The 21,222-nt window shown below is 33.7% G+C and overlaps 3 protein-coding genes across 4 annotated transcripts; all 3 read left to right on the top strand.

Moving 5' to 3' along the window:
• Nucleotides 1-1,053: 1,053 nt before the first annotated feature.
• On the top strand, nucleotides 1,054-20,391 carry LOC149475104 (protein MEMO1). Of its 2 annotated transcripts, none has more exons than XM_089713912.1 (10): nucleotides 1,054-1,211; nucleotides 3,632-3,713; nucleotides 5,631-5,699; nucleotides 6,546-6,658; nucleotides 7,872-7,983; nucleotides 8,784-8,849; nucleotides 9,570-9,723; nucleotides 16,054-16,158; nucleotides 16,929-18,083; nucleotides 18,262-20,391. In XM_089713912.1, the coding sequence occupies exons 1-9, from the start codon at nucleotides 1,163-1,165 to the stop codon at nucleotides 17,064-17,066; spliced, it is 888 nt and encodes a 295-aa protein (XP_089570038.1). In that variant the 5' UTR covers nucleotides 1,054-1,162; the 3' UTR covers nucleotides 17,067-18,083; nucleotides 18,262-20,391. The 2 variants fall into 2 exon arrangements, with proteins under 2 accessions (XP_089570038.1, XP_089570037.1); XM_089713911.1 differs by having other exon boundaries at nucleotides 16,929-18,088; nucleotides 18,281-20,391.
• LOC149475106 (uncharacterized) lies at nucleotides 1,787-3,166 on the top strand. The gene is made up of 2 exons (XM_089713966.1): nucleotides 1,787-2,279; nucleotides 2,727-3,166. Exons 1-2 carry the CDS (start codon nucleotides 1,870-1,872, stop codon nucleotides 3,136-3,138), a joined length of 822 nt encoding a protein of 273 aa, XP_089570092.1. The 5' UTR covers nucleotides 1,787-1,869; the 3' UTR covers nucleotides 3,139-3,166.
• LOC149475105 (uncharacterized) lies at nucleotides 4,465-5,045 on the top strand. Its single transcript, XM_089713999.1, has one exon. It carries the CDS (start codon nucleotides 4,469-4,471, stop codon nucleotides 4,970-4,972), a length of 504 nt encoding a protein of 167 aa, XP_089570125.1. The 5' UTR covers nucleotides 4,465-4,468; the 3' UTR covers nucleotides 4,973-5,045.
• Nucleotides 20,392-21,222: the final 831 nt, after the last annotated feature.

Here is a 21,222-nt window from a genome sequence, read left to right as displayed (position 1 = left end):
GACCAGTAGTCCCTGAAATAAGCGCGTTCAAACAAACAAACAAACTCTTCAGCTTTATATTATTAGTATAGATTTAAGACTAGGATACGACACTTTATTTAAATATTTTTTTAAACAACTGAGACACTGTAAGCCTATATGCTGAAACTTGGAGAACGTGATGACTTATTAGCACGAATTTTATTTTACCTCAGATTATGATCTATCTTTCAAGTATTAGGAAGTTATTCCTCGTAGGCTCGTTGGATATTAGCATCTTGCTTCTGAATTAATGACGTCACAAGATTTAATTACTTACAGTAAAAAGATCTTTAATTGATTCGTAGATCATTGTCTGCATCTATTGGTTCTAAAACGCTCATAATCTCCATTATCTCATTCATGATTCAGCTCATAAAATATAATAATGGAAATGTGATCAGATTCTAATTTTTAAAGTGAAACTTTTATTACATCGTCTCAAACTTTTTGGTCTGTGTAGCGCATGTCGCGTGTATCGCGGCTGCCGAGTAGGTATACCTACTCGGCAGCTGACCGTCACGCGACATGCGCTACACAAAGCAGTGTTCGGAACCGTTCGAACAGTTTCACTTTTACCGTGGTTTCATAAAACCACACAACATTTTTTTCTAACTTAGGAAGCGAATTTTATAGAAGGGAAGAGTTTATCCCACAGGCATAAATTAGTAATACTGTGGGCCCACAGGTTTATCCATTACAATTTACAAATCTTATGTTTACTGCACTCGGTAAAATCTTTAATATTATGATATGATTATAAAATTTGTAATGGTACATAAAACTGTTAAATAAATAAATAAATAAAATCGTGTTAAATAATATCGTTTGAATGGTGCATATAACTAAATATTAGATAGAATATTTATAAATTATTTTTTTTAAATATGATGCTTTTTATCAATGATCTAAGTTTTTTTCAAGATTTAATAATCAAAGATATATAATTATTATAATTTTGTTTAAATTCTTTTTTTATCTATGTTCAATATTAATGAACGAATTTCTAACTAGGTTATACACGTCAAAGTCAAATTTGTAACTTCAAATTATTTTTGTATTGTAATCTGAAAACTACATGCCATTACATTGTTGTTACCTACTTTATTAAAAGCTCGTAAGTTTTTAATCAAAAGTTAAAACGATGTCGTGTCGTAATGCATCGCATGCCGGTAGCTGGTACACAGAAAATGGTAAGTTTTCATTTAGGTCGATTTATTTGCGATCGATTTTGAAGTAAATAAAGAAAACAATGCAAAAAACAAAACGCTTCGTCAGTGGTATTATTAAATATTTGAAAGGCGAAATGCAAAGGGTAATGACCTGCATCTAAACGAAGGGCACAGATTTAGAAGAAAATTTCGAATTTTGGTAGCAATGGGAAGTAACCTTTTCTTCTTCTCTAACATATAGGTAAATAATATAGAATATTAGTAAGATATATTTATCAATAAAGTACCTAACATATAAGTACCTCGATGAAGACATATTTCTATGTTTAACTTTTGAAAATTTGATCAAAAGGTCAAAATAAGTTGAAAGTTCAATGAATTTTCGTTTTTGACGTTTCGTTCATAAATTTGGTTATCATTCAAAGAATTTTTTAATACTTTAAAAATACAGTTATATTAATAGAAATTGTATAAATAATTAATTATTTTATTTTATATCGTTTTTATTAGTCAAAGAATATAAAAATAATAAGTATTGGCTAAAATAATTTCCGAACGTAAACAATAAACAAATCATACCGTGGGTCGCCATGACAGCAATTCAAATAACTGTCATTCTCGAACAATATTTTCAAGCCAATATTTTTTATTAACGATTTTTTACGAGATATAATTCAAAATGGATAAAAACAAAACTATGGGACCGCCGAGCAATCTAAAAACGAAACGACTGTCCACAACCAGTGTGCCTTCTACTTCCCGAAAATTGCCGCCTAAAGATACGAAAGCTCGACCAAAAGTGAATTTAAACTCCACCAAAATAAGCGAAGGCGACGTGACTATTTGCAAAAGTGATTCTCCGTTACCTGATTTCGAGAATATGCTATTAATTAACAATCAGTTTGCGTATGGGCAGTTTTTACGGGCTATAGTCGAAGATTGCTTGGTAGATGAAAAAATAGTGAGAGAGGAAACTCAAATGGATATTCAGATGGGCCAATTGGCTGATAGATTTAATAAAACGATAGAACAGCTTGATAAAACTAATAGAAGATTGAAGGATATATCTTTCGTTGTTGAACAGAAGAGGTAAGATTAAAATACTTATTAGAATGTGTGTGTGTAAAATTTTTCATACATTTGATGATAAAGATGATTTTAATCATATTACACAAAGTTCTTGTATGTATGTTTAATAATTTTTATGGTTTAATCTACACTTATAATTTTATATTAATTTATCCTGCTTGCTCCAATGATACAATATTGGTGTGTGTGTAAAATTTTTCATACATTTGATGATAATGTTTGTTTTCTCCAAGCAGGTGGTAAATGGTAAATCTATGTTAATATTTAAGATGATTCTAAGGAACATCAAGTCAAAGTCTATTGAATTAATAATTGTGTAGATACTTACCAGCAACTTTTTACGATAAATCAGTCTATTCCCTTTTTCCAGACGTATCAAAGTTTAAAAAATACAGATTGTGCATTCATATTTATTATGATACAATAATTCATATAATCTCCTTTCAGGCTGCTAGATCTTAAGAACCAAGACTGCGCAAAGTTCTACGAAACAACGGAAAATTCAAACATCACAGATACATTGCAGAAACTTTCTATAACAGAGCAAGCCTGCCTTGACAAATTGGAAGTTAAAAACATAGACTTTGGTTACGATAAAGAATCGGGGCATAAACAATTGCTAGATGCAGTCAATGACGCTATACAAGGCTTGGAACAGATAAAAAAACATTCCAATTTGGACATAGACAAGTTTAACCAGTATGAACTGTCACAGAAAACTATAGACAACTTGGAAAAAGATAGATTTGATCTCGACAGTCTAAAAACGGAATTTGAAGATAAATTTCCCGGTTTTAGTGAGAAATTGATCAAGGAAGTGTCGGAGAAAATTGAGTTGATGATGGGTGATAATGAATAGGTTTTTGTTGATTAAATATTGTTTTGTATTTGGTGTTGTTTATTTTATTAACATATAAATACCTGATACTTTATAAGTTAAGTATTAAAATTTTATTTTATTAAAATACTAGCATTCCGCCCATGGCTTTGCCTGGGTTTTTTTATTAAATACTAGCTATTCGCCCGCGTTTTCAAAGTAAAACCCGCATAGTTCCCGTTCCCGTGGGATTTCCGGGCTAAAACCTATCCTATGTGTCAATCCAAGTTACACTCTATATGTGTGCTAAATTTCATTGTATTCGGTTCAGTTGTATTTGCGTGAAAGAGTAACATACATACAAATGTACTTACACACACATACATATCCTCAAAAACTTTCGCATTTATAGTATTACTAATAGGATAGGACCTAAATACCTGAAACTATTTATAAGTTAAGTATTAAAGTTTTATTTTATTAAATATGACCATTGTATGTAGCTTTTCTAAAGATGAACTTAAATATTTTACAGGTTCAGAACTGTCTCGTCAATTGGACTTATGGCTGTCGAAAGCTGACCTGACGCATGGACCAGCCCGCGCCATTATAGCCCCGTAAGTATTATCACTACATAGTATAAAACAAAGTCGCTTTCTCTGTCCCTATGTCCCTTTGTATGCTTAAATCTTTTAAACTACGCAACGGATTTTGATGCGTTTTTTTTTTAATAGATAGAGTGATTCAAAAGGAAGGTTTTAGTATATAATTTATTCGGTTTTAGACGAAGCGGGCGAAGCCGCGGGCGGTAAGCTAGTTTTTTTTTAAATATTAATTAAATAATAAATTATATTTTTTAAAACATATTAATGGCATTTTACTCATTACGTTAAGTACTTTCGATATCAAAAGTTTGTCGATATCAAATAGTATATAATAATACTAGTATAGATTATCGATTTCGATTATCTATACTAATATTATAAAGCTGAAGAGTTTGTTTGTTTGAACGCGCTAATCTCAGAAACTACTGGTCCGATTTGAAAAATTCTTTCGGTGTTAGATAGCCCATTTATCGAGGATGGCTATAGGCTATATATCATCACGCTAAGACCAACAGGAGCGGAGCAATGCGGGTGAAACCGCGGGGCACAGCTAGTTTAAATATAAGCGTCTCTTAACTTAGACTTATCATGTGGGTGGTGTCATATAAAGTTCATTATACAACAGGCGCCACAATCTATTAATAGAAGATTATAACTTCATCCAAGTGTAAAATATACCTGAATCTCCTGAATATTCATTATCTCCGATAAGTATAAAAACGCGAAAACGTCTTGCGTCCTCACATTCACAATCCACCCTCGATACAATGAAGGTGCAAATCGTTCTGTTGTCTTTGGTAATGCTTGTGAAAGCAGAGCCGAATGTGTATTGTGGGCGGCGGCTGGCGATGGCCCTGGCTATGGTGTGTGGATATGACGAGAAGCGAGACAATGGTTGGGTGTTGGATAATAGTCAGATCAGTCCTTTTGTGACAATACCTTTGCCAAAAGAAACTATCGGAGTAGGAGACATTGAATCGAGTTATAAGACTGTTAATGCCTGGCTACCAGCTCGAGATAGTAACAAAGGCAAACATGTAGGGCCCTGGCTAGAGATGGAAGTAAGTCACAAAGGGCCGTGGTTGGCGAACAAAGTAGACAAGCATGTAGGTATTGTAGGGCCCTGGCTGGCTCTGGAGATGAAAGAAAGTCACAAAGGGCCCTGGTTGAGGCCTCACGAGGCGCGGACTGCGAGTCGCGGCAAGCGGCAGATCGTTATGGAATGCTGTCTGAAGGCCTGCTCTGAAGACGAATTATTGTCGTATTGTTAATAATGTATCGAAAGATGTTTGTAAATAATTGTATATGTATGTAACAATAAAATATCATGAGACTTATAGTATTTTTTTTCTTTGCAACTAGAAATCGTAATAAAAATATTCGAAATCACGTTGTTTTTTAAACACCCTTATTTTAGTTTCACCTATTCGTTGGTATATAACCGACTAGTCCAGAGTCGATTTGAACCTAAAAATTGACTTCAAACTTTGTACACTTATCAAGGATAGGCATTACAATATCATGAGTTTAAAATGTGTTTTTTTAGTTTATCTAAAATATAGGTAATAGGTATTTATTGCCTCACTAGATTTCCGCCAGCGGCTTCGCCCTCACGGCGTAGTCAAAGAAAACCACCTTAGTTCCCGTTCCGATGGGATTTCCAGGATAAAACCTATCCTATGTCCTTCCTCAGGTCTCAAGCTATCTCTGTACCAAATTTGAAGTAAATCCATGCAGTAGTTTTCGAGTTTATCCCGGACATACAGACACTAAAAAACAAAGACAAAAATTCTAAAAAGTATATTTTTGTTTTCGGTATCTTTTGAAGATCAGGCCCCAAGTATACTTTTAAAGATTTATTCAATGTACAGTTTTGACTTTCCTACGATTTTATTATATGTATAGATAACATAGAGTTTTTATTTTCAGACACGCCGGCTATTCGTATTGCGGCGCTTGCGCAGCATTCGCATACAGACAAATTAGTCCTGTAGTTGTGTGAGTAATTATTATTTTCTTATTTATCTGTAAAAAGCGAAGTGAAGACAAATGGTTGAAGTTTTTATATTATGTGTGTAATTAATTGTGATTCTATATGCAATTATCTGCCTTTGAAAGTAGCTTAAAATTTGTAAATTGAAAATTTAATTTCTACAAAATGATATGCTGTTGTGTTTTTTAATTCTAAACATCCGACTACTTGATTTTTCAATCCATGGATACTTAATGGTATTTTAAAGAACCATTAAAATGAGTCTCGATTATCGATATATTTAACAGGTGACATTTTTATATTATTGTGTTGGTAATACTTTGTGTACATAATTCATATGCATAAATTTTAACCAAGGATTGATAAAAGTGAAGTCCCATGTCCCCAAGCGGGGTAAGGGGCAGATATGCATTATACATCTGTTTCACTAATCGATTTTCTTTAGGGACAAGTAGATAATCAGCCTCCTGCCAGACCGAGACATTTTTATTTTCTTCGTCTCCACCGGGAATCGAACCCAGGACCCCTCGGTTCTACGCTCACGCGTCAACCACTGTACCAAGGAGGCGGTCATGGATTGATAAACGGGCCCTTATAATTATTAATTCCAGTACATTACACTATTTAAATTTGATATATTTTTGGTTTTATGGCATTCGAATGTTTTATAAATTTATAAAAAATAGAAATATCGCCATCCGCCCCGGATTGACGTGAAAGGATGCGGATTCGAGTCCCGCCTCGTGGTCGAATTTTTTCTTTTTAAAATATTACAGAAAAACCTTATTTTTTTTTTAATTAGACTACATAATGTTTAAGTTATTCTAATTTCATATTTAATTTATTTATAGAAAGCGTATATTCATCCTCGGCCCCTCCCACCACGTGCGCATACGAGGCTGTGCCCTATCGTCTCTGGATAAATATGCAACACCGCTATACGACCTCACTATTGATAAACAGAGTGAGTATCCTGTTGTTATTTATTAGTGACGTGACAACGTCTTATAATTCGATAGAGCCGGCTGCACGCTCGAAAAAACATGATTCATGCGGCGTTACCTCGCTCTGAGGCGTTCCATGTAAGGCTTGAAGTACGAGCGACAAAGAAGCACAATCGGACATTGTCACGTTCAACTATCGTCAGTAAACCGACTTTACAGACAACCAAAAAAAACCAACCAAAAGTTTTTTTTTACTTGTAAATAACAAATGCGTAAAATGTGGTAAATGTTAAAAATATGATGATTCAAAAGTGAGTGAGTGGAAGAAGTCTAATTGAGTCTAGCTATGAGCCACGGTTTCACCCGCAGTGTTCCGCTCCTGTTGGTCTTAGCGAGATGATATATAGCCTATAACCTTCCTCGATAAATGGACTATCTAGCACCGAAAGAATTTTTCAAATCGGACCAGTTGTTACCGAGATTAGCGCGTTCAAACAAACAAACAAACTCTTCAGCTTTATAATATTAGTATAGATTAAATAAAAATTACAAATTTTTAAATAACTTTATTTATTTATTTAACACTTTATTGTGCAATAAACCAAGTACATAAAATAACAATTTTTACAATAAACAAAAGCACAAAGGGTGGCCTTATCACTATGCTGTGATTTCTGCCAGGCAACCAAGGGGAGAAGGGAAAAAAGCGAGATAATATTTTGAGAAACAGAAATAAAAAAACAATTATTAGATTAAGTAGAAGTAATTACATAATGCAATAGAATGCATCTGCCTGCACTTATGTCTATTTTGGGCCTCCGACATTTTTAAAGTGAAAATTCTTTATTCTGAGAGTAAAATTTCGACGTCATGGAGTAAGGCGACGATTTTAGTAGCTTTGAATCTTGTCAAAGAAGTTTCACTTCTGACACGTGTGCTCGGTACACACGCTCTTTTTTATTATTATACACTAGGTTTCCGCCCGCGGCTTCGCCCGCGCAGTCAAAGAAAAACCCGCATAGTTCCCGTTCCCGTGGGATTTCCGGGATTACGTCATTTTCCCGGGATAAAAAGTAGCCTATGTCCTTTCTCGGGTATCAAAATATCTCCATACCAAATTTCATGAAAATTGGTTCAGTAGTTTAGGCGTGTTTGAGTAACAGACAGACAGACAGAGTTACTTTCGCATTTATAATATTAGTATGGATATATTAATTTAGTTATCTTTTCTAGTATACGCGGAGCTAGAAGCGACCCGCCAGTTCGAGAGGATGGATATACAGACAGACGAAGACGAGCATTCCATTGAAATGCACTTACCATACATTGCTAAAGTTATGGAGGAGTGAGTATTGCATTATTTTTATTATAACGTATTGTTCCATTCATACACTCTTACAAACAAACTTACTAATTTAATGACTCACTCTATTGCATGGATATGTATAGTATACTAGATTTCCGCCCGCGGCTTCGCCCGCGTTTTCAAAGGAAAACCCGCATAGTTCCCGTTCCCGTGGGATTTCCGGGATAAAACCTATCCTATGTGTTAATCCAAGTTACCCTCTATATGTGTGCTAAATTTCATTGTAATCGGTTCAGTAGTTTTTACGTGAAAGAGTAACAAACATCCATACATCCATACATCCATACTTACAAACTTTCGCCTTTATTCGTATTAAGAAGATTTGTTATTTTGTATATGCCCAATAAACGATTAGTATTATTTTTGCAACTTTACTCCTGTTAATTTTTATATTACATGTTATTGGGTATAGAAATAAATAAAACCCATATATTTCTTTGTATTCAATCATTCTTGCGTCCTCGATCGCTAGTGGAAAAAAAAAAGACGTGTGTCACTCGGGGACTGCCGCGGTAAAGCTATTGCATGCTATGCCTTCAAGCCACACCTCCGCGCCCGTCCCCGTGGGGAGCGTGAGGTTTTTCGTTACGGAATTTCTCGATTCGGTCCCCGCGCTCAAGGCCCGCGATAGAAGCTATGCAATAGCTTAAAAAATTTCAACGAGAGAGAAATCTTAATTTAATTTACCCATTCAACCATTCATTAATTATTTATATATTATGTACTCTCTATATACCGCTCTGAATCGAATTTTCATTTATATTTTCACCTTATTACAGGTACAAAACAGGCTTCACCATAATACCTATTTTAGTGGGTACGCTATCGCCGGAGAAGGAAGCCAAGTGAGTATGATTACTTTTTAACAAACTAGCTATCTGCCCGCGGCATCACCCGCTTTATATAAAATTTATTAAATTATATATTAAAACCTTCCTCTTGAATCATCTTTTCTATTAAAAAAAACTGCATAAAACCGTTGTGTAGTTTTAAAGATCTAAACAGACATACAGACAAACATACATAAATATATACTATGTAGTGACTAGCTGCTCGTCCCCGATCCGCTCGGACTGACTCTTGATAAAAACTAAAAAAATACTATATGTTACTTTCTACTAGATTTCTGTGAGAAAAAAGCTCATTAAAATCGGTTCTGTAGTTTTGAAGTCCATTCAATACAAACAAACAAAAAAATATTTACAATATTAGTGTAGAATGAAACTTATGTCTAACTATGCCATCTTTTAACGTGATAACGTTTTTAAAATCGTTTTAGTCGGGTGACATGTTCAGAAACTTGTGTCACACCAAAACCTCACGAGCGCGATCGCAGGTATAACGAGAGAGAGATGGACCGATCTCCCGTCTCATCTCGAGCGCTACCACTGCATTATGTTATCACGTAAACATCTCGATCGTAAACCTACTTTACAAACAACCAATTTTTTTTAGTCAAAGACAAAGACCTAAATCCACGTCATGTTTTAAAATTAAAATAAATAAATTAACCTATTTCAATCAAGTTAAATACATCGACTAACTTAGCAATCCTCCAAACACAGATACGGCGCTATCCTTGCCCCGTACTTGGCCGATCCGCAGAACTTAGTAATAATTTCCTCCGACTTCTGCCACTGGGGCACACGGTTTCGATACACGTGGCGCGATAGTTCCCGGGGGCAGATATACCAGAGCATCGAGTGGTTGGACAAACAGGTGAGGGGTTGGTTTAATAAGCCAAGTAAATATGTTAGGGGTTGGAGAAATGGGTTAGGGGTTGGAGAAATGGGTTAGGGGTTGTGCAAATGAGTAAGGGGTTGGATAAATATGGTTCGGGGTAGGAGAAATAGGTAAAGGGTTGTTTAAATAGGTTAGGGGTTAGGTAAATAGTTTGGGGGCTGGATAAATAGATCAGGGGTTGTGTAAATATGTTAGTGGTTGGGTATATAGGTTAGGGGTTGTGTAAATAGGTGAGTGATGAAGTGAAAAAATGTTTATTATTGGCTTGGATGTGTGAAAAATGTTGTTTAGTGTTTAGTGGTAAAAATAGTGGATATATGGATGTTTGGATGGGTGAAAGAGCGATGGTACATGTTTAAAATTGTGTATGTTAGGATGTAGTTATGTATGTACGACTTCTTCACTAGGGCACTCGAATCCGTTACTTATAAATGAATGGAGTCTACATTTAATTCAAACTATTGTATTTGTGTCATGTTTTATATGAATTCACTAGTTTCTCGCTCGCGGATTCGCCCGCTTTGTTTAAAACCTAATTAATTATATAGTAACTCTTGAATCACTATCATCACTACCATCATCTTTGACGCCTCGGTCAAATCGTTAACATGGTCGTTGTATAAGCTCCGTATTTAATAATTATTTAGTGTTCTAAAAGTTTGTCTAAACAAGTTTTCTCTATAACATTTTTCTAAAATAAACTTATTGTGTACGAACAATAACAGTGCAACAAGTATTTAATGTGATTTCAATTAATTTAGTGAGTAAAGTGATTCTTTAACAAATAATAAAGTGTCGGGTAGTGTCCTGCGGCAGCATCTCCTTGCAAGCGATTACCGCACGTAAGTCCTGCGAGCGACCGGGTGATATCTCCGTGCGGCCGCTTGCCGTGCGCTACGAGTCGACGCGCGGCAAAGATAAGCTTCCGCAGAACTGACACGGAAGTATATTGTAAAAAGAATTACGCTGTTACAGTTAACATATTATTAAGTTAATATGAAGTGCTCCGGTTGCCTTAAATCTTTTAAAGATAACAACTTCGTCAAATGTTCGTCTGCAGTCTGTGGAAAAAAATTTTGTCCATTATGTATTGACGTGAGTGGATTATCCGCAGAACAGAAAAACATATGGGAGTGCCCTAACTGCTCCTCGGCTCAAAAGAGAGGGGGTGATAATAGCAATACCCCGGTGAGGTGCAGCGGCGATTCTCATTTTATTACGATGCGTAAAAAAGATACGACCGCTGCGACAGTGACGGGTGAAGACGTAAAGGAACTCACTACCGAAATTCGTCGTCTGACCCAGGAACTTTCCTCCGTCAAGCTGAAATTAGAAGACGCCACTCAATCGTTAATAATTTGTAACGAGCGCCTAGACAAACTTGAGGAAAAGGTTAATACTAGCGAATCGCGTATCAAACTACTGGAAAGTAACTCTAGGCAGATTGATGACCTGAAAGTCACTATATCCAATCTTCAATGCGAACTAAACTTACAAGCACAACAATATCTACGTAATGAAATTGAAATAGCCGGTATTCCGGAGACCTCTCACGAAAACCTTCAGCATATTACATTGTTAGCGGCTCGAAAAGTCGGCGTGGAACTAAGCGATGTAGACATCGACTGGGCAATGCGAGTGGGTCCCCGTATTTTGAAGGAGAATTGCCCTAACAATACCAATAAGCTGTCCCGCCCCGTTGTTGTTCGATTTCTTCGACGTTCGAAGCGTGACGAGATATTGAAAGCCGCAAAATCAAGGAAAAACATTAGCAGTGCAGATTTTAATTTACCCGGAGATGCTTGTAAGATTTATATAAATGAAAGATTAACCAAAGATAATCGAATTTTATTTCGTGAAGCTCGAAGTCTATATAAGAACTTCGGTTATGCATTCTGTTGGTGCAGTAACGGAAATGTTTATGTTAGACAACGCGAAGGGAAAAGCGCAATTCATATCCGGTCACGAGAAGTTCTTGCCAATATTTTTAACACAGACAAACACGTCACCAATCAGTCGTAGTAATAACATTATTGATTCGTTTTCTTTTAATTGTAAAAGTCTTAATTATTGTTCGATTAGTCTAATAAGAAACCTATTTGTCTTATATCTTCATCGAAATATGTTAACTGTGTATAACTTTGTATTATTTCACATAATTATGTATATATTACATTCTATAATTTATTTTTATATATATTTATTTTATTGTACTTATTATAAACATAAAATATTATATAATTTCACATTAATTTATGATAAAGAAAATTATAATATATTATTAATGCACTTTAGCACATACACAGATTTGCTACAATATTATCACCAGGCGAGAAAAAAATATTTATCACATTTTAAAAAATTATTTTCACTTTTGTTCCCAATATATAAAAATACTCAAATGGATCTTAACAATTATTTTCAATGGCTGCGAATAACATTGCAACAGACTTAGATTCGTATAAAATAAAATGTAACACTGTTTCTAACCTTGAATCATGCAAAACTTATCTTACAAGTGAATATAATTTAAAAATCTTTTGTTTAAATATTCGTAGTATAAATAAAAACTTCGATAGTTTAATTGTAGCATTAAAACGTTTAAATATAGTGTATGATGTTATTATACTCACAGAATGTTGGCTCAATGATCTGTTGCAAATTCCTATACTACCTAATTACACTGCATATAAAACTAGCAAGTTCATTAACCAAAACGGTGGAGTTGTGGCTTATGTTCGGAATTCCCTGAGCGTTTCAGTGTCGGAACCTTTAATCGACGATGCAAATTGTTTACAGCTTGTGCTGGATGAAAAAACCTGCATATTAGGTATTTATCGCTCCCCGTCCTTCAGAAATCCTTCAATATTTCTTGGTTCTTTGCACATGCACCTTACAACACTAAATTTTCAATATTTGGTTTTAGCGGGTGATATCAACATCGACATTTTGCCACAGTCCGCAAACTCCTGGTGGCATGATTATTTATGTATCTTGGCAGAATTTGGTCTTGTTCCCGCGATTACACAGCCTACTAGAGAAGGGGCATGTCTCGATCATATTTTTGTCAAAACGAACAAAGCTGTCCTAGGATTAGTTTGTGGAACTGATATAACAGATCACGATACTGTCATGGTTGGCATGAGACTCGGGAAGATAAAAACTCAAGCACCAAAAATGTTTATGTTTAAAAGAAATATAGATCTCATCAAAAACGACCTAAAAACAGTAAATTGGTCCGAAGTTATGGCTATAAAGGATATACATACTTTGGTTGAGACATTTACAGAAACACTATTAACAATAATTCATAAACACACTCAAAAAATTTATTGTTCCAGGTCAAAATATATCTTAAAGCCGTGGATAACTCCTGGTCTTTTGCGTTGCATCCGTCACAGAGATCGTCTTCACATTCGAGTTAAACGAAACTCTCTTGATACAGTTTTACTCCACGTCTACCACCGTTATCGTAATTTTACTAATAATCTTTTGAAAAAGCTGAAACGCGAGTATGAAGCCAATATCCTAAGATCTAGTGTAGGAAACCCCAAAAAGCTCTGGAATGCAGTTAAAAATATTTGTTACATAGATAACCACAAAAATAAACCTTCAGATCTTTTAAATATCAATAAAAATGGAACTACTGAATCTCTTAATATATGTAACGAACATTTCACCTCTGTTGGCGAATCATATGCTACTCGTATTTTAAATAACTTACAAATAACTCAAGATACATTAGCGTCAAGTATTAAATCGAACAATATCCCAGATAAATCATTCTTTTTGAGTCCAACAGACACATTTGAAGTTGAAAACCTTATTTTACAATTACGCAATGAAAAATCACCTGGCATTGATGGCCTTAATAATTCAATAATTAAGCAGATTCGGGAAGAAATCTTATGTCCTTTAACGTCAATTTATAATCGAAGTCTATCACTCGGTATTTTCCCTAATAGCTGGAAGGTTGCTGCAGTTTGCCCAATTTATAAATCAGGAACTCGTGACAATCCCAATAACTATAGGCCGATATCACTGTTAGGCGTTTTTTCTAAAATTCTTGAGAAAATTGTTAACTCTCGACTTACCAAGTTTCTAGAGTCCAATAATCTTCTATCATCGCGTCAGTTCGGTTTCAGATGTCAAAAAAGTACGTCAGATGCTGTAAGCCTATTAACATCAATAGTATCTTCACATTTGGACAACAAAAACGCATGTCTCAGTGTTTTTCTAGACCTTGCGAAGGCCTTCGACACTGTTTCTATCCCACTGCTGCTTAGAAAACTTCATGATAAGGGTGTTAGGGGTCATGCATTGCTGTGGTTTGAAACTTATCTCAGAGGGAGACTTCAATGTGTAAAGATTGGAGAGAGTGTTAGTGCCACGAAAGAAGTTAATTACGGTGTTCCACAGGGCAGCATCCTGGGTCCGACTCTCTTCATTCTTTACATGGATGATATTCACAACCTCCCCCTTAGCGGTGCTGATATTCTTTGTTATGCGGATGACACTGCTATCACTTTTCACGGTGGCAGTTGGGATGAAGCAGTGTTAGCTGCAAGGCAGGGAATGATACAGGTAAATTCTTGGCTCGAACGTAACTTATTGACCCTGAATCTAGACAAGACGAATTTTATCTGCTTTCATAAGACTGCTGCGTCCGCCCCTTGCCTAATAGAATTAATTAATATATCTCCTGACGGTTGTGCACCTCAATATATTAAAAGAGTTGAAGTTACCAAGTATTTAGGAGTTTTGGTAGATCAAAATCTGAGTTTTAAGAATCACATAAATCTTCTGTCTGATCGCGTGCGTAAAATCATTTTTATTATGAAGCAACTCCGCCGATCTGCCGACGTCAAATTACTTAAAACTATATATTTCGCGCTATGTCAATCTCTAATTACTTACTGCATTGGTTCGTGGGGAGGTGCCGTTAAGTCAAACCTAATTCGTATTGAAAGGGCTCAACGAGCGGTACTTAAAACTATGCTGCAAAAACCTTTTAGATACCCTACCTTTAACCTTTATAAAGACGCTAGTGTTCTTACAGTCCGCCAACTTTTCATCCTTGATAAAATTATATCTACGCACAAATGGGTGATTACCTCTCCCGATTACAAGGATTATGTAAGAAAGCGTATTTACAGAATACCAAATGTTCGTGTTAATACTTCTTTTGCTAAGCGTTTCAATCCTTTTGCTGGTATATTTATTTATAATATATAAATGAATCGCAAAATTTGTTTGTAAGCGCATAACTCGAGAACGGCTGAACCGATTTCGATAATTCTTTTTTTATTATATTCCTTGAAGTACGAGGATGGTTTTTATGTAGAGAAAACGTAAATATTATGTACCACGGGCGAAGCCGGGGCGGACCGCTAGTTTATAATAAAATTTGCTCAAATTGTAACATTAAAAACTGTTCTCCGAAAAAAGCAAAGATCATCGTAACTAACTTCCTTAATTCTCTGAACTACGTATCAACAGAAAATCTTCTTGCATCTTTATTTTAATTCGTGTATAATCGGCACTTATATCATCTCATAATTATTATATTTATTGTTATATGTATATATATATTTATTATGTATTATATTTATTTATTTATTATGTATATATATTTTATTTATTTCATAATATATTAAGTATATTAATTTTATTTTTTAGAAACTACCTTTAGTTTTTATTATCCTGTAGCATTAAAGTCATGGAATGCTTTTGAACGTGTTGTTATAGTTGATTATACCGAGGACACCTAGTTTTTTGTAAAATCGTCTCAGTGCCCACGATACAGGCTTGCCTAGTGTGGGTACTATTGGTAAACCTTTATTATAAACCTAGATAAAGCCAAATGTATGTAAAACGTGCAACATAAATACAATTGTAACTGTGTAAAACATATGTATGGTTTTTAAATAAATATATTTTTCATTTTTTTTTTCATTTTTTTTTTTCACTATCTATTAAAATAACCGCATCAAAATCCGTAGCGCGGTTTTAAAGATTTAAGCATACATAGGGACAGAATAAGCGACTTTGTTTTATACTATGTAGTGATGAATTATCTTTTCTATCTGTGTATCTTAGGGCCAATTTTTCAATGCTTGGATAAAACTTATTCGTCGAATAATATATGGTATAATACTACCATTTTAAAAACGTATTCTAATTGCCCGTATTTGACAGTTTACGTGACATTTTAATATTATCGTGTAATACTTTATTGGACGGATAAGTTTTATCCGAGCATTGAAAAATCGGTCCTTAATCAAATCAATTTTTTTATTTTTTCAGGGTATGGACATAGTGGAAAAAATGGATCCGCGCGCTTTCACAGCCTATCTCAACGAGTACGGCAACACTATTTGCGGCAGACATCCCATAGGAGTTTTGTTACAGGTAACACTAATCTATACTAATATTATAAAGCTGAAGAGTTTGTGTGTTTGTGTGAACGCGCAAATCTCAGGAACTACTGGTCCGAATTGAAATAATTTTTCGGTGTTACATAGTCCATTTATCAAGGATAGCTATAGGCTATCATCACGCTAAGACCAGCCACGCGGGTGAAACCGCGAATCGCAGCTAGTCATACATGAAAAAAAATATTTTTAGAACATTTAAAACATTTTGAACACTCGCGTTTCATTAAAATCCAAATTGCTGTAAAATGTGTGTTTTCAAAAGCATCATTTTAATTTTAAATTTGATTTATAACTAACTAACTGTGCTGCGCGGTTTTGCCCACGTATAAAACAACAACACAATACAACAGATAAAGATTCCTTTTAATGAGTTGTTGTAAGTTGTTTTATATGTTGTACTTTGCATCCTTTTTTATCCTGGAGTTAAAACCTGCTATAAAACAATAAAAAATGTGTGCGTGTACTAGTGTACACACGTAAGAAGTGAAACTTCTTTATGAACTTATTTTTCAAAAAATAATTTACTATATGCAACTTTACAGAAATACGTCGTCGAATCACGCGTGGTAGGGATAAGAAAAAGATGGCGCGTAACGGAAAAATGTCACGCGTAACGAAAAAATGTTACACTAAATTTTTTTCCCAACCCCGATAAAGAAGTTCCACTTCAACAATCTTATTATTATAAATTTTATATATTTTTTAGATTTTTTTTCAAAAAATATATGTTTTTAATTTTTTCAGGCTATCGCCAAACTGCAAAGCCAATCCAACTGTCCGAGGATGTCAATGAAATTCTTAAAGTACGCTCAATCTTCTCAATGTATGAACATGCAAGATTCTTCCGTTTCCTACGCGAGCGCGTCCCTGGTTGTCGAATAGAATGTTATTTTGCTGGCTTAAACTATATAAATTTAGATTTTTTCGCAATAAAAAAAAATGCATTTTTTCCCGAAAAAATTTTTTTTTGCATTTTCGTCGAAAATAGTAGTCGTACACTGATTTTTTGGCGTTTATTTTTTATGTAAACCCTTTCCGTGCGCTTTCTTGGCTTTTTTTGTTACGTGAAGGCGGTTAAATATGTATTAAAAAAGATCGTCTGTCGAACAACCGTGTCAGAAGTGTAACTTCTTTGGCAAGAAATAAAATATACCAAAATCGTCGCCTTACTCCATGACGTGACGGTATTGCCATGACGCGAAATTTTACTCTCAACGCGTCTAAAGAACTTTCTCCTCAAATTAAAATATGTCAATTGCTAATTTTGCATAGTTTAAGCCAGCTTTTTATAGACTATATCATTAGTTTTAAACCTAACAATTTTTTTTTACTTAAATATATTAAAAACTACGCAAAATATTTAGACTAAGATAAATAGAAGAAACACATAATAACCATTTATATTAAAATATATTTCTTTTATAGTATATTAGTAATTAGAACAAAAATAAAAAAAGGTTATGTTCAATATGTTGTAATATCTTTTCACAAATACATTTTAAAGAAAAATATTTATTTTTAAACTCAATAAACAATGAACTAATTTATAGTTTATAAAAATTATAAAGAGTCGAAATTATTGCATTTAATAATAACAATTATTTAGTGTTTTTAATCTGAAAATATACATTTATACAAATAATATTCATATATTGTGTTTATAAGCATTTAATACTTGAAACATAATATGTAAAAATAACCTTTTCTATATTCATACCTAATAAATAAAATAAAAAAATATTATTTTAACCATGAGTCTTAAAAAGGCTGATTTTTTAAATGAAAACTATTGTCACAAATGTAGCGACTCAATAAGTTAATATTTATCACAAAATAAAAAAAAGCTTTTTACGAGAAACGCTGAATTTAATAAAAACTGCCAAGAAATTAGAAAAAAATGTTGTGTGGTTTTATGAAACCACGGTAAAAGTGAAACTGTTGGAACGGTTCCGAACACTGCTTTGTGTAGCGCATGTCGCGTGACGGTCGGCTGCCGAGTAGGTATACCTACTCGGCAGCCGCGATACACGCGACATGCGCTACACAGACCAAAAAGTTTGAGACGATGTAATAAAAGTTTCACTTTAAAAAAAAAGTTTTTCAAAAAAATTTTTTCGGCAGCTCTATATAAGTGTTGTATTCGCATTTAATATAAGGTTTAATTTTTAATAGATTCGTTAAGGCAAAAATCCTTTTTTTTATATAACATCACTATGAGATGGGATGAGACAATGTTTTGTCCAAAATACGACAAAAAAGAAACTTTAATAAGATTCGGATCTCAAAAATTATTTTAAATCGGGAATTAGTAAAATATTGATTTATTTTTAATTGTATTTCTCATCCCATTCTCTTTGCTTTTTTTTACAATTCGCGCCAAAAATTGTCAAGATGGCGCCAATAACTAAATAATTCATAATACTAAAATATTTATGGTCTTACCACAAAACAATTTAAACACAGTCTAACTTTAAACCAGGGATCTGTCACTTTAATAGTTGTCTATGTGAAATACGACAAAACCAGATTAAAGAGAACCCGCGCTTAAAGTTAAACCCTGTCTAAAGTTTTAAGTTCTATATGATAACAGTTTATTTTAACAAAACAAAGCATGTTAGTTCGGACAAATTATTATAAAAATATGGTTATTAATTTAGTGTAAATCTATTAGGTGCATACCGTAGACATATAGAATGGACTGAAAAATAATGTCATCGAAAGAAATGAAGATACTAATACCCAAGAAGCTTATATCTAATACACTGGAGATTTCAGTATGAACATTAACTTGTAACAAGAAAATATGACCATGAATGACGCCTGTATGTTTTTTTATCCCTTTCACACCTACTTACCAAGTTAGGTGTGAAAGGGATAAAAAATATTCATACTGAAATCTCCAGTGTATTAGATATAAGCTTCTTGACTAATACCTGTTTTTTTACTCTTTTTATATGAAAATACATTTTTAACTTTGCAGGTGTATCAAGCAATACGTAATCAATTTTATAAAAATGAAGTTTTTTCAGTCTGTTCTCTATGATTTTGCATTTATGTATATACAGGGTGTCCTACTATCAGTAAACTAAGCGCGAAGGGGGTTGTAGTTTTGCATACACTGATCACATTAAAAAAATAGTTAAACAAAAATATTAAGTTAAAAAAAATCCCTATTTTTTTTCTCCAAATCCATGTTTTCCTCTCTAGCTTCGCGCAGCCGGCATATACGGCTTCGCTAATGTGAGCATTTTGTCTATGAAAACAATCTTAAATGATAGCTCACTTGCGGGTGGCAAAATAGGGCGGGTTGCTTGTTATAGGTGTACACATAGAGTTTTAAGAATTCGTCTATTTGAAAAAAAACATGCGTCTGGAATTTTATAAGTATTTTTTACGTACTCAGCGTATGCAAAACTATATACTCCTTTGAGCTTAGTATACCAACAGTGGGACACCCTGTATATTTAAACGTTTTGAGAGTAAAAAGTAATTGATTGTTCGCTTGTATATGAGATTAGAATAGTACATAATTTATTGTGTAAACAATTTTATTCTATATTTTCAAGAAATAACTATTATACAGTCTACACATTACATTGAATATTCTACCTAAATAGTGGTTATTATATCATTATTTTGATGATTTAGTTAAAATAACTAAAAAGTGGATGAGTTAAAATAAAAAAGACGTGTGGCACTCGGAGACTGCCGCGGTAAAGCTATTGCATGCTATGCCTTCAAGCCACACCTCCGAGCCCGTCGGTGTGGGGAGCGTGAGGTTCGTGAGATTTCTGGATTCGGTCCCCGCGCTCAAGGCCCGCGATAGAAGCTATGCAATAGCTTAACTAAAAAATAAATTTCATGACAACACTATAATTATGGTTCACTATATGTATTTAGAAATTTCTTCAAATCAAAAGACACGGAATCCTAATCAGATCAATTTTTAGTTATTTTTACAAAACAAAACATTATAATATTTTGTCAAAAATGATATTCAATTTTTAACCCAAGTAACTAGAATTTCTTAATACATTATATATTTATTGACTTATCTTAAATCTTTTAAGAACGAAATTGTCAACACAATATAAAATATATGTATAAATAGTTCAACTGCAATTTATTTTTATACATAGAGGCGTTATATTGTTTAGTTAATAGTCTTCATTTTATTATCTGTGTAACAATAAAGTTTTTTTTTACATTTGATGTGTTTTATTTTTGTATCTAAAGTAAATTTGTTTGTTTGTTTGAACGTGAATATCAGGAACGACTGGTTCGAATTAAAAATTTCAACCATAGATGATATCAAAAAACCTACGATCAATGCAAAACTTATGGAAAATGATGCAAAATGGCCAAAAATACTAATTTTCAGAGATAAACAAAGACTACACCCATATTACCACTAGTTTTAAAATAAATAGTTGTAGCGCCATCTGTTGGAATTTTAGGAGTGATAAAATAACAAGCATAATTTATTTTCCCATTAGAATGATATATTTTAGCTGATAAAAAGTATCCTATGTCACTCTAGCCTATCTCCATTCTCCAGGCACAAAAATCATCACAATCACTCCGTTGCGACGTGCAAAAAATACCTACAGACTCCTCTTATCTCAAATTTTAGAAGCTAATTCATATTATCTCGCCTTGCGCAAAAAACTTATATTTCAAACGACAAACATACATTCATCCTCACACACATTCGATCTAATTTAAATTTTCGTCCAAAAATTCTATCAGACATCAAAATTACCCATAATATTTTTACTTATTTACAAAAAAAACTGTCATCTACTATTCTGTCAAAATTATAAACAAATCATGGAAACTAATTGTAAGCAAGTAAAAATTAATGGATATTGTTTCTAAATCGAACAAGTGGGATAGACATAAATCGTGGTACAAAATCGATATTGACGGTGATTTCATAACTAAATACGAAAAAAGGCCTAAAATTAAAAAGATGAAGCATGGACGGACGCTACGGAATGTTGAAAGAAAAATTGTTGAAAAACCTGACCATTTAATG

The sequence above is a fragment of the Colias philodice genome, chromosome 31 (assembly GCF_061535455.1).
Source record: "Colias philodice isolate Cphi_HAF_F1 chromosome 31, ilColPhil1 Martin Lab GWU primary, whole genome shotgun sequence".
Taxonomy (NCBI): Eukaryota; Metazoa; Arthropoda; class Insecta; order Lepidoptera; family Pieridae; genus Colias; species Colias philodice.
The sequence above is the reverse complement of the archived record's forward strand: the minus strand, read 5'-3'. Positions and strand labels throughout refer to the sequence as shown.

What these genes read in the sequence shown, in the direction of transcription:
- LOC149475105 (XM_089713999.1), top strand. Translation starts at nt 4,469, where the DNA reads ATGAAGGTGCAAATCGTTCTGTTGTCTTTGGTAATGCTTGTGAAAGCA.
- LOC149475106 (XM_089713966.1), top strand. Translation starts at nt 1,870, where the DNA reads ATGGATAAAAACAAAACTATGGGACCGCCGAGCAATCTAAAAACGAAA. An exon ending in TTCGTTGTTGAACAGAAGAG is followed by an intron (nt 2,280 to 2,726) that starts GTAAGATTAAAA and finishes ATCTCCTTTCAG; the next exon opens with GCTGCTAGATCTTAAGAACC.
- LOC149475104 (XM_089713912.1), top strand. Translation starts at nt 1,163, where the DNA reads ATGTCGTGTCGTAATGCATCGCATGCCGGTAGCTGGTACACAGAAAAT. An exon ending in ATTGCTAAAGTTATGGAGGA is followed by an intron (nt 7,984 to 8,783) that starts GTGAGTATTGCA and finishes ACCTTATTACAG; the next exon opens with GTACAAAACAGGCTTCACCA. An exon ending in TCGAGTGGTTGGACAAACAG is followed by an intron (nt 9,724 to 16,053) that starts GTGAGGGGTTGG and finishes TTATTTTTTCAG; the next exon opens with GGTATGGACATAGTGGAAAA.